This window comes from Aptenodytes forsteri, unplaced genomic scaffold (genome assembly GCF_000699145.1).
Source record: "Aptenodytes forsteri isolate BGI_AS27 unplaced genomic scaffold, ASM69914v1 Scaffold270, whole genome shotgun sequence".
Taxonomy (NCBI): Eukaryota; Metazoa; Chordata; class Aves; order Sphenisciformes; family Spheniscidae; genus Aptenodytes; species Aptenodytes forsteri.
Window position 1 is genome coordinate 343,265 of NW_008794631.1, and position 12,590 is coordinate 355,854.

The 12,590-nt window shown below is 40.5% G+C and overlaps 1 protein-coding gene across 1 annotated transcript in view; it reads left to right on the forward strand.

Moving 5' to 3' along the window:
* Window positions 1-12,590, forward strand: part of LOC103894162 (engulfment and cell motility protein 1) — a 160,075-nt gene that overhangs the window by 63,182 nt on the left and 84,303 nt on the right. Inside the window, exons 8-12 of the mRNA XM_009273495.1 lie at window positions 508-659; window positions 1,474-1,552; window positions 6,075-6,125; window positions 7,733-7,855; window positions 8,526-8,657. Of these exons, the coding sequence (XP_009271770.1) occupies window positions 508-659; window positions 1,474-1,552; window positions 6,075-6,125; window positions 7,733-7,855; window positions 8,526-8,657 (537 nt within the window). The remainder of the gene's footprint in view (window positions 1-507; window positions 660-1,473; window positions 1,553-6,074; window positions 6,126-7,732; window positions 7,856-8,525; window positions 8,658-12,590) is intronic.

Here is a 12,590-nt window from a genome sequence, read left to right on the forward strand (position 1 = left end):
TGGGTTGCATGGGGAGGGGGGGGGGGGAGAAGGCATATTTTGCTAGAGTGTGTTTTGCCAGAGAGCTAGATGTAAATTTCTCTTTTGAAACAGTTGCCTTGAGTCTAGATATTTGTTTAGAGAAAACTGGCTGCGCAGATTTCTACTGGAGAGAATAAGTATTCTCCTTGTCCTTTCCAAAGTTTTCCTCACAAAAAATATAACTGTTCTAGTTTTTGAATGTTGATTTATCGTGTTCATAATGTAATGTTGAAGCATATATTTCGGTGGTATGAATGTTGACATAAATCTATGGTGATTTGTGCCAGCTGAAGAATCTCTGTCACTGTGTCCTTTGAAGGTATCTGCAGTGCCTGGTTGGTTGCTTTCAGGTATTCACTGATACCTGGCGTGTGAACAAGACTACTTTTATTCTAATGCCTGTCTGAGCCACGTCCACAGTTTTCTTTCTTCCCTTTCCCTGTTTTCATGACAAGACGTAAATTCTCTAAATGTTTGAATTTGTAGATAGCAAGCTATGTGAACAAATTTGCCTCGGACATCTCTATCTTGCAACGGTCGCTAGCAATCCTGGAATCGATGGTGCTCAATAGCCACGACCTGTACCAGAAGGTTGCACAAGAGATCACAATTGGGCAGCTAATCCCACATCTGCAGGGGTGAGTGTCTTCAGCTGCCACCAGAAATGGTGGATTTTTTATTTTCCCCCCAAATGAGCACAGGATTTGGAAAGAGTGGTATAAAGACTGGCAAACTCCTGCATGATTCCTGCATCCAGTCTAAGTGGCTGGATGACTGGTAGCCAGCTTTCTGGAGTTGCTGAGAATGAAGAGAAGAGCACCCCGTAGTAAATAAAATGCTTAATGCCATTAGCATACAGATGGGGTTGTTTTGCTTGCCAGCCTTTGGGAAGTGTGTAAGACAAAAATTGGTCAACTTTTGCTGAAGGTATATTTGAAAAGGGAGAGGCTTTTTCTTAAACAGTAATGTGCGGTGGTTAAATGGATGGAAACTGCCTCTTGTAGCATAGGGTAATGTATTGTGAACCATGGTTATGCTTGCCTCCCAGCTGGGACATTTTCCGCTCACCTGAAAAGCTTTTAATACCAGCAGGTTCATCTCCAGAACCCTTTAGGAAAGATTCCTCTTCCTACCTCTAGCTTTTGGGCATCTGGCAGAAGCTGATTGTCTGGGCTCCTGATACGATCAGTGGAGGGTCAATGGCACTTCAAGGGTGTGATTCATTCCACCTTTCTTGAATGCTGAGTCTCCCTGTGGAACATCTTGTCTCTCTTAACAATAGAAACAACCTTGTCATGACCAACTTTGACTGATTGCCTAACTTTACATGGTTAACATTAAGTGCAAACAGTACCTCCGCTTCTACCTGCAGTAATGCAACTGGAAGATCAGTTTCTACAGCTCGTGTGTGTTCACGTTCTTCTGTCGTGTTTATAATTTTGTTCCAAACAGGACAGACCAAGAAATCCAGACATATACCATAGCGGTAATAAATGCACTTTTCCTTAAAGCACCGGATGACAAGAGGCAGGTAAGTTGTTGGGTCTTGTTGTATATCTACATATCTGTAGGAAAAGTGTGTCATACTCATACCTGCAGTTGTCCCAGTAATACGTTTCCTGCAGCTAATTCAAACTGAAACTCGTTCTGTTGTTTCATGCTGTTATAATACCATTCATTTTAATAGAGCTGCCTCTATCTTGCACCATTATTAGTAGGGATTAAGCATTCTTCTGTGTTTTTTTAGTTCCCTGTAACCTCACGTGAAACATATTGCCTGTGGCTGGCTGTAGTATTTATTGTACTGAACACTTTGCCAACACAGCTTGTAAAACCAGGCTATCTTTTTGGTAAACTGTCCGTCCCACCTGCACCCCTCCCCCCCTCCCCTTTCATGACTTTCATACTATACTGTTGGAAGTTAGCTTTAGTGCCAGAGATAGAAGTCTCGAAAGAAAATATTTCAAGATTGCTAGTTGCTGTTAAATGAGGGTGGAATGCAATGTGTTATGAAATAGAGAAGTTTATCCATGTTTATCAAGTCATTAGCCTGTGTCAAAACAGATTTAGTCTTTTTTTTTTTTATTTAACATTTCTGTCACCAGGAACAGTGATGATAATTCTTGTGGTGACATACTGTTAGTGTCCAGAACAAGTTCATTGAGAGCTGCTGATCAGTTCTGACAAAGACTTTCTTTAGATTTATTTAAATTCTAAAATGCTGGAGATTGTTTAAACAAACATCAAAGCCCTAATGGGTAATTGTTCTTTTTTGCTTCAAAAATATTTTTAAAATTACAAACAAGGGAAAGTAAAACCATGGTTTAATTTCAAAAAAAGCCTTTTTTCCCCCCATTCCTTTTTTCCTTCTTCCTCCAATGCAGTCTTCAGTTATTAAGGGAAGAAGACACCTAATGAACAAAAATTGGAATAAAAACTTTCTTTCAATTTTGACCTAAATCTATGATGTCCTTGTAAGAGGAAAAAAAAAAAAAGATTCACTTTTTACATTTGTAAATAGTAAATAGTTGCTACTGCTTTGTTTTTGTGAAAAGTATGCTTTAGTCACATTTGAAGTTGAGAGACAACGTCAGATGCAGATAAGACCTTAATAGGAACCAGTGGGACCGTGTTCCTGAAGACGACAGTACCACAGGGTCTTCCCAGCAAGTGAAACTGTATTTCACTGGCAGCGCAACCATCTAGTGAGGCTGGCAGTAGACCATGCAGACTTCACTTCACCTGTAGTACCTGCTGTTGTGACACAAGATTGTTGGTCATGGAGTTTATGATCGTTAGAACATAATGACCTGATTTGGCTTGAAGGCTAGTAACTATGACACTTGCAGAAAATTTCCTTTAGCCTTTAATAACCTATAATAAGTGTTCAGAATCTGTTAGGTTTCTCTTTATATCTATCTTGTGGTTAATTAGTAGATCATACATTGAAGATGGTAGGTGTCCATTAGCTTCAAGATAGGGATAACTGATATTGTTTACTGAATTCTGTCTTTCCAAGACAACAAGCTGAGGTGATGCAGTCTCATGTAATTATCTTACTGTGGGTCCTCAAAAGTTAAGGTTCAGCACGGTCGTGGTTTAACCTGGTGGGCAGCTAAACACCACACAGCCATTCGCTCACTTCCCTCCAGTGGGATGGAGGAGAGAATCGGGGGAAAAAAAAGGTAAAACTCATGGGTTGACATAAAGATAATTGAATAGGACAGAAAAGGAAAGGAAAATAATAATAATGATACAAGAATATACAAAACAAGTGATGCACAGTGCAATTGCTCACCACCCGCTGACCAATACTCAGCCAGTTCCCGAGCAGTGGCCCCACACCCCCAGCCAACATCCCCAGTTTTTGTTCAGCCTGATGTCATATGGTATGGAATATCCCTTTGGCCAGTTTGGGTCAGCTGTCTGGGCTGTGCCCCCACCCAGCTTCTTGTGCACCTCCAGCCTCCTTGCTGGCAGGGCAGTATGAGAAGCTGAAAAGTCCTTGACTTAGTGTAAGCACTGCTCAGCAACAACTAAAACATCAGTGTGTTATTAACATTATTCTCATCCTAAATCCAAAACACACTACTATACCAGCCGAAACCAGGACAAGCACTCACCACTAATATGGTTAGGAGTGAGAAACTACACCAAACCCTGTATGACTCTAGGAGCTTTGTCACCCTCCCTGCTGCTGTCTTACAGGGACTGGCATGATGTGGGTGACTGCACTGCAATTAAGGAAAGGATTTAAATTGGTGCTGGTATCTGAATTCCTTCCTCTCCTTTTTTTTTTTCTTTTCTATTTCTGTAATGCAAAAAGCCAAGAGGTTCAAGGATTTTCTTTATTAATGAGGACTTCCTTGTTGCTTTGCTTTCCTCTGCCACTGTCAAGGACCAAATCATCTAGAGAAAGCTAGGTTATTTAAAAAAAAAAAAAAAAAAATCTTTATCAGAAAAGAGCTGTGAATTTGAGCATTGAAATGATACTGGGAATGTTTGAAACACTTTTTCTGTCAATTGTCTTCCTTTTTACAGTGACATGTTGCTATGGGAAATGAGATGGCAAATTTTGTCAAAAAATTCTTGTTCTCATCTGTTACTACAATACTTATTTTAGAAGAGGCAGCTCATCAGCTGCTAATAACCATATAGCCTTCTTGGAGACAAAGTTGATTTTGTTGCAGTAATCGGTGTTGTGAATGCTTGTTGCTCCTATTGGTTTCTGGTCCAGTGACAAAAAACAATATCCCAATAAATTTTTTAAATTACAGGTATAAAAAAGAAGTGACAATTTAATAATCTTCTCCACAAAGTAAAAGAAAAGAATTCCCATTTTTTTTACCTTGAATGCAGAAAAGACTACCTCATATTCTTTACCTGTCCATCTTTTGGCAGTAGATATACTTTGACAAAACCAGCCGGTTTGTTCCCTGTAATGTGAAGTATAACATGTGCCTGGCACTGCCCCTGTAGCGCAGTTGTGCATTTCCCACAGAGATGGAAGCATCTGTACCACTCATTCCTTTGCTGTTATGTGCAACTGAAACCTGCTCAGCCAGAAAAGGCTTAAAAACTAAAGCTGAGTTTCTCTTGTCTTTTGGTCCCTTCTTCCTTCTTTATCGTTCCAAATGCAGCACCCTTTATCTGGTATAAAGAAAACAGACAACATCCATGACTGCCTTCTGCCTCGAAATGAGAATTACTTTCTTTTTGCAAGCAAGTTCTCACCCTAATGCTTGCTTTATTTACATTGTTTCTGCAGCCACGTTTTGGCAATCCAACTCTTCGTATGTTTTATGCAATAGTCTCAGTTTTCCTCTTTTCTAGTTTCTTGTTTGTTGTATAAAAGTAACCAGTATGTACTCTATATTACTCTTCAACTTTCTCAAAGATCAGCAGGAATTTTTAAAAATTTATTTCTCCTGAATGTGAACAATATTCTTTTGATATGGTGCCAACTGCACAGAATCACAGTGCATCCTAAGAATGTCCTTAAGCATGTGTCAGCGTTGATGTGATTTGTTGTGCTGTATTATGTAAGGCTGTGATACATGAGCTCTAAATCCAATCAATGATCTACTGATACCAAACATTACCCCTTTGTGTACATATAAACAGTGTCTAAATAGCAGTGTGCAATATGTTATCCAAATCTTTAAATAGTACATTTTGAAAACGAGAATTTAAAAATAATTACATGATGATAATTACTCTAAGTTGTATACATTGCATATGCTAGCATATGGCCACATACTGCGCACACACATATTTCTATATTGATGGAAAAGATCATGGAACTTAAAAATGAGGTATGGACTTCTAGGTATGGTTAAGATTAGACTCTCATGCTTGGTAAGTTTAAAATATTCCCTCCTATGCATTGTAGGGCAGTTTGCAGCATGGACAGCCGGGATCAGCTGCTTAAGAATGAAAGTAAAAGCATATTCACTTTGATAGTGACTTCAGACAGGTCTAGAAAGAGAAGTTAATGTAAGGCAAAATAATGGACCAATGTAAACATTGCTACCAAAATATGGGGGAGAAGTATTATTTGCTATGATGAAACAGTACTGAGTTGTAGGCTGATTTACTGAGTGAAAGTTAGAGCACTTGACCTGAAAGCAGCCAAAATATTAATGTAAATAAGCATGTTGTTTGATGTCTCGTTTTAAAGTCCTGGCTGGCTTCCATTCCATGCTTCCTTCTGTGTTGGTTGGGGGGGAAGGTTGTGCTTGGACAAGTGTGTGTAAACACTGTTTAACCCACAGAGGTCTCTTCTGAGGTCTTTCATTGCTGGTTTTGGATCACCAAAGTCCTTGGCTTGTGACATACTTTTCACTTTCTTTGCCCCTTTTCTCATAGTAGAGTAATCTGAGTTTGTGACCCCCAAAATAATGCATACAATCGTGTAGCTGATACGCCGCTTCATTGCATTTCAAAGTAACACTGCAGAAACTTAAAACGCAAACCTTTTAAGTCAGTGTTCTTCTAGGTATGGCACTAAAATACCTGCTTCTGGCTAACTTTTTTTTTTTTAATGAAATCAGGAAATGGCAAACATTTTGGCACAAAAGCAGCTTCGCTCCATCATCTTAACTGTAAGTATATAATTTTCTAAGCTATTTTTCACTAGCAGAGAGAAAAGGTGACTCCAGTTTTGGTGTTCATAGGTTTTATCTTAATATATTTTAATTGCACTTGTATTTTGATATGTTTTGAAGCCTGTAATATACAAGATAAAGGTTTGGTTGTTGAATGGGTTCAAAACTGATTATCAGAAAGAGTATTTTCCCAGTCAAATAAATTGTGGTTTCTTCATGAAAATATAATACTGAATAAAAGAATAATACCTCAAACATTTTCTTTCCATGGAGAATGTGAACTTTATTGTGCAGATGAGGGGTTGTCTGAGGAATTTATAGCAAGTCCTCTGTGTTAAGCTGATGATAGCTGAGCAAGCCACACAGGGCTTTCCATCTTGCAAAATGAACCTCTGTGTTTTTTGGTTCTACAGATTATTCTGTCTTGATACAAAGTTGCCCACAATTTGTCACCACTTGCACAAAAGAAGCATGCTCAGAGTGAAGCTAATGAATGCGATATAAAAGACTTGCATCTGCTATTATGGAAAATCAGAGGGATTTTGCCTTTGACCTTAGAGTATATTACATCTTCAAGGGAACAAGGGAAAGTGCTCTTTCTCTGTTATGAGATACTAGACAGTGTAAAACAAACCAAACAACAACCAAACAAACTCTCGCTCTTTCATTCACTGTCATAATTTCAATGATGCATACAAAAACCAGAATTTGTTTCCGAAGGTGTTTTTTACACTGCTTGTGTTCATAAGAAATTTGGTATAAGCATATGGATAATATTCTTAGGTGTTCATTTACTATCGTAAAATGCTCCAGTGCCTTTTGGCAGACAGATTCTTATATTCTCTGGAGCTGTACAATATCAGTTGCTGTATCCGTCTCCTACTTGATGACTCTTTCCTTATGTATGCTCTGCTGTGTTTAGTGACCTGGGTCTGTTTCCCATACAGAACCACTTGGTGTTTTTTGGCACACCAGGGATTTTTAAATTGTCCATCAGTTTGGAATCTGCTTTCTGAATGGGATAATTCTGCACATATGGGGCATTGTATGCTAATGTATTTCTGATCAGTCTTCCTCATACAGAACGGAGTTGTCTGATAGAGGTAGGATTGTGGTGTGATGTTGACTCCTGCAGCAGTAGCTGTGTTATATCAGTGTATTCGCTGGTTGTGTTTGCAGCCTTAATACTCCTCTGCTCAGGCAGCTACTCTCTTAAATATTTTCTTAATATACTCCCTCTTTTTTTTTTTATACAGAGCTCTAATGCTCTTGGTAAGGAGTTAATTTTTCATCTAAGTGACTTCAATACTGTTTTGTGGGGTTTTTTGTTTTTTTTTTTTTCCTTTTTTGCCACTCTCAACATATGCACAGGCTCTATCTAGTGGCTAAAAAGAGAAAGTTTTGGTGCATTGTTATTGTAAAGTCCTGTCCCTTAAAGTTACTTATAGAGTACCTAAGTCAGTCCTGGTTTGATTTTCTTTTTTCTGGAGTATACATACACTATTGCACAGCAAACACATACTAACAGAAATGGAAACACCTGAGCGCACCTGATGTAATTTTCTGATAAGATGGCATTCACCGGCATTTCTCTTTCTTTGCAGCATGTTATCAGGGCACAGAGGGCCATCAATAATGAAATGGCACACCAGCTTTATGTTCTGCAAGTACTTACCTTTAACCTTCTGGAAGATCGAATGATGACAAAAATGGATCCGCAGGATCAGGTGAGCATCTAGCATGATTTGGTCAGAACAGGAAGAGGACAACTGCTCATTGCTGTGCCTAAAGCATGCTCTCTCTCTCTTGCTCCCCTCCCCCCCCTCCATTTCTTAAGTTTGAGGCACAAAAGTTTGGCTCTCAGTAATGTACATGCAGTTACCTAGTGCACATCTCCATAGAGAGTGACTAACACAGTGTTGTTAGTATTGATGGTAGGATGGTTATCACTGTCTTGAGACATTTCTAGTGATGTGCAACTGCAGCAATTCCTCTTGTACCTATTCCTGTGCTAGCAAAAATGGACAGCTACCAAAAGGAATGCAGAGTGCTGAGCCATTTTGATTTCGGCCAGCAAAGTGCTTAAGTACCAGCTTAATTTGAAATGTGTGTGATCTCTTGGCTTCTGTGGTTTCATGCCTGTGGTTAAAATTGTGTAGTTAGTGGCCTTGCTAACATGGGTCCAGCTACTGTAAGTCTTAAGCGTCTGCATGTGAACCCCATAAATGTGAGGACTTTGGAAAATGGGAACCACAAAGTCATTCTTGCTAACTGTCTCTCTGAGTACCAAGTAGGGAGTTAAGACAAAGAAAGGTTGGGCAGTGGAGGGAATACTGGTTATTAAAGTGAGAGGTAAGTTATTTTAACGGATTTTTTTTTAACCTTGTTTTAACATAGGCTCAACGCGATATCATATTTGAACTCCGAAGAATTGCATTTGATGCGGAATCTGAACCTAACAACAGTAGTGGCAGTATCGAGAAACGCAAATCTATGTATACTCGAGACTATAAAAAGCTTGGATTTATTGTGAGTATTTTTGTGTGGTGGTACACTGAAAGTGGGTGAGTGCATCTGTTGTAGTACATCCTATAATCAGTCACTTCTCTTACTTGGTCTTCTGGCTATTTCCTACAAGGGAATAGCATAATTTCTGTGGTGGTGTGGTTTTTTTTGTTCCCCCTGCCTCCCCCTCTTCCCCCCCCCATCTTGTTAACTCCACGTGATTCTCATAGGGTTAATGAGAAGAAATAACTGAGGTCGAAGCACGTAGTTTTGCATGACATGCCATAATTAAAATCTAACTTTTAATGATATCTTGGATGAGCAGGCATTGTCTAATGGATCTGTGGCAGACCTGTAAAGTCACTGTACTCTGTTAGTAATAATGTGGACTGATGAACTCAATAAATCCGAGGTAGGACTCTATGGTATTTACTTACAGGGCCTTGTGTTTTGGTTGCTTGAAGTCCTTCCATCTGTGAGTTGGGGATACAGAATCTCTCACCCTGACTTAATCAGACCAATTGGAGTTCTGGTCTTGGCTGAAACTCTGTTGGGGAACAGAGCGTGATCTGGCTAAACTGTTGCATACATTTATATCTGTGAATAATGTGTATTTTTCCCCCCCTCTGGAAACAGGGCATGCACACATACACTGCAATCAGTATCTTGATTTATTGTTTACTTTAGTATGCAATTTTCTTTCTTCTTAGGTAAAATTGTATGCTTCGTATCTTACGTGATTCATTACTTTGCTCTTGGCCTGGCAACTATACACTGAATATAGTACAGTAGCCACAGTTATAGACAGGGTGGTTTTAAACACTGTTGGTGCAAGCTGAAGCTCACTGTGCAGTTTGAGCACTCTGCTCAGATCTGTGGCGTGGGGCTCAACATTACCCAGTTCCCTAAATCCGAGGTAGGACTCTATGGTATTTACTTACAGGGCCTTGTGTTTTGGTTGCTTGAAGTCCTTCCATCTGTGAGTTGGGGATACAGAATCTCTCACCCTGACTTAATCAGACCAATTGGAGTTCTGGTCTTGGCTGAAACTCTGTTGGGGAACAGAGCGTGATCTGGCTAAACTGTTGCAACATTTATATCTGTGAAAAAAGTGTATTTTTCCCCCCCTCTGGAAACAGGGCATGCACACATACACTGCAATCAGTATCTTGATTTATTGTTTACTTTAGTATGCAATTTTCTTTCTTCTTAGGTAAAATTGTATGCTTCATATCTTATGTGATTCATTACTTTGCTCTTGGCCTGGCAACTATACACTGAATATAGTACAGTAGCCACAGTTATAGACAGGGTGGTTTTAAACACTGTTGGTGCAAGCTGAAGCTCACTGTGCAGTTTGAGCACTCTGCTCAGATCTGTGGCGTGGGGCTCAACATTACCCAGTTCCCTTGTGGCTTTGGGAGGAGGCTTTCTGGGTTCTGATAGTTGTTTTCGTTACTGATGAGTGAGGAGAAATTACTGCTGTATCGGTGCTGTTGTATCTGTAAGGAGTCGTAAGTAAATAGACGGGAAGGGAGGAACTTGGCATTTTGGGATTTTAAGCATGATAGTAAAATTAGGGCTTTGAAGAAGCTTTTGAAACTCAATGTGTTTTTTTGTTGTCTATGAATCTGTTCTCAGTTCCTGTGCAATAGAAGACCATTGCTATCCCAACTTGTGAGACTGGCAATTCCTATGGTGAGATGAGCAGAGGACTTTGGGCCCTCAAGGCCGGAACTAAAAGAAAATGCAGGCCCTGGCTTAGAGTCAAATTGCCGAGGGGGAGAGCAAAACCATGTCTAGCCATCAAGTTGTTCCTTGACTGCTTGTTCTCTTTCTGTATGTGAAATGCAAGAATTCTGTTCATTTCTGTCGGCCACATCAAAAAGCTTTGCCCCGCTACAAATGTAATGTCAACAAGAGACAAAGTCCAGACGTGGTTTCAGAAGTTTACAGTATCATTTGTAAAACTACATAGTTAGAAACCTACATCCAGTTGAAGAAACCACAAGGCCTTTCCAGATGGCTGTGATGACCCATGTGAAGTTTATTATAGGCAAAGAGATTTTCAGATGAGACAGTCTTGAGGAGGTTTATTAAAATGCTGATGAATACAACAAAAGATGACCCAGTTAGGAGATCTAAGATACACTCTGCCCTATTGAATTATTTTCTGAGTCAATTGCAAATTAAATAACCTGGCTAAGGAAAGGTGCTTTATTTTGCAGAACACTTTCTGCTTTCCTCAGTGTGTTGTTTCTGTTACACCTGCGTGAGTTACTGTCTGCAGAACTGAATGTATCAAGTCAGGCATTTGGAAAATTAAGAACATACAGTTAGTGACCGTCTTGCATGTTACACTGTTTTCTAAGTCCCCTTGTTGTCTCTAGACATAACTTTATCACCAGGCCAAGTCTGTGGCTGTTTTAACTGAGAGATTTGGCCTGAAGTTTAGGTTGTCTCTGTTCCATGGGCAAATGGGAAGTACTTGTTTGGGACATTATCTTTGCAGGCATGAGCCATCTATGTGTCAGAGTGACCGTAGTGTGTCAGGTTGGGTTGTTTTTTTTCCCCCAGAGCAGGTGAAACTTAGTCATTCACTATATGGAATGGAGAGTTCTTAGGTTGCTGTGGCCAAGAATAACTTAAGACAGTCAGTAGCTGCCTGGATAACTATCCAGCATGGTTTATTCCCTTGGATCCATTTTGCTTCTTCCTGTATGTTTATTCCTGCAGCCGTCTCTAATAGAAACCCCTCTCAGGCTGTCTTCTGTATGACTTTTATCTCCTTCAACAAATTAGAACGATAGGGGACAGTAACCTCCTTCATGTCATGATATATTACCCAGAGGAAGTTCCTCTCTGTGCTGAAAGGAGGAGGTTATCAGGGAAATAATTTTTAATCACGTAATTAATATTTTGTAATGATTACCTGCAAGAGGGGCAAACTCGGATGACTGCAGCAAGTGCAGACATACTTCAGCCTTTAATTGCTGTCCTCTTCAACCTATCTAGTAGAGCTCTCGTATGTGTGATTTCCTCATGCTCACTTGGAAGCTGCTCGTCCCCCCAGCTCATTTTCATGTCATGTCCCATCTGTGTGCCCATCCCTGCCCCAGGATTTGAGAATGAAGGGGTAAAGTTAAGCTGTGGAAAAGGACAGGGGGAAGGTGTTGTTTTAATGTTTGGTTTTCACTACCCAAAATCTACTTTAGTCGGTAATGAATTACGTTGACTTTCCCCAAGTCAAGTCTTGTTTTGCCCATGAAGGCAACTGGTAAGCAGTCTCCCTGTCCTTATCTCAACCCACAAGCTTTTTCATCCTTTTTCTCTCCCTGCTCTGTTGAGGAGGGGAGTGGGTGAGAAGCTGGGTGGGTGTGTGGCTGCTGGCCAAGGTTAATGCACCACACCTTTCTGGGCTTGGCACATCGGACCCACAGGAGTATAAGGCTCTAGTGGACACTGGTGCACAGTGTACCCTAATGCCATCAAGCTATAAAGGGGCAGAACCCATCTGTATTTCTGGAGTGACGGGGGGATCCCAACAGCTAACTGTATTGGAGGCCGAAGTGAGCCTAAGTGGGAATGAGTGGCAAAAGCACCCTATTGTGACTGGCCCAGAGGCTCTGTGCATCGTTGGCATAGACTACCTCAGCAGGGGGTGTTTCAAGGACACGGAAGAGTACCAGTGGGCTTTTGGTATAGCTGGACGGGGGGATCCCAACAGCTAACTGTATTGGAGGCCGAAGTGAGCCTAAGTGGGAATGAGTGGCAAAAGCACCCTATTGTGACTGGCCCAGAGGCTCTGTGCATCGTTGGCATAGACTACCTCAGCAGGGGGTGTTTCAAGGACACGGAAGAGTACCAGTGGGCTTTTGGTATAGCTGCCTTGGAGATAGAAGAAATTAAACAGCTGTCCACCTTCTCTGGTCTGTCCCAGGACCCTTCTGTTGTGGG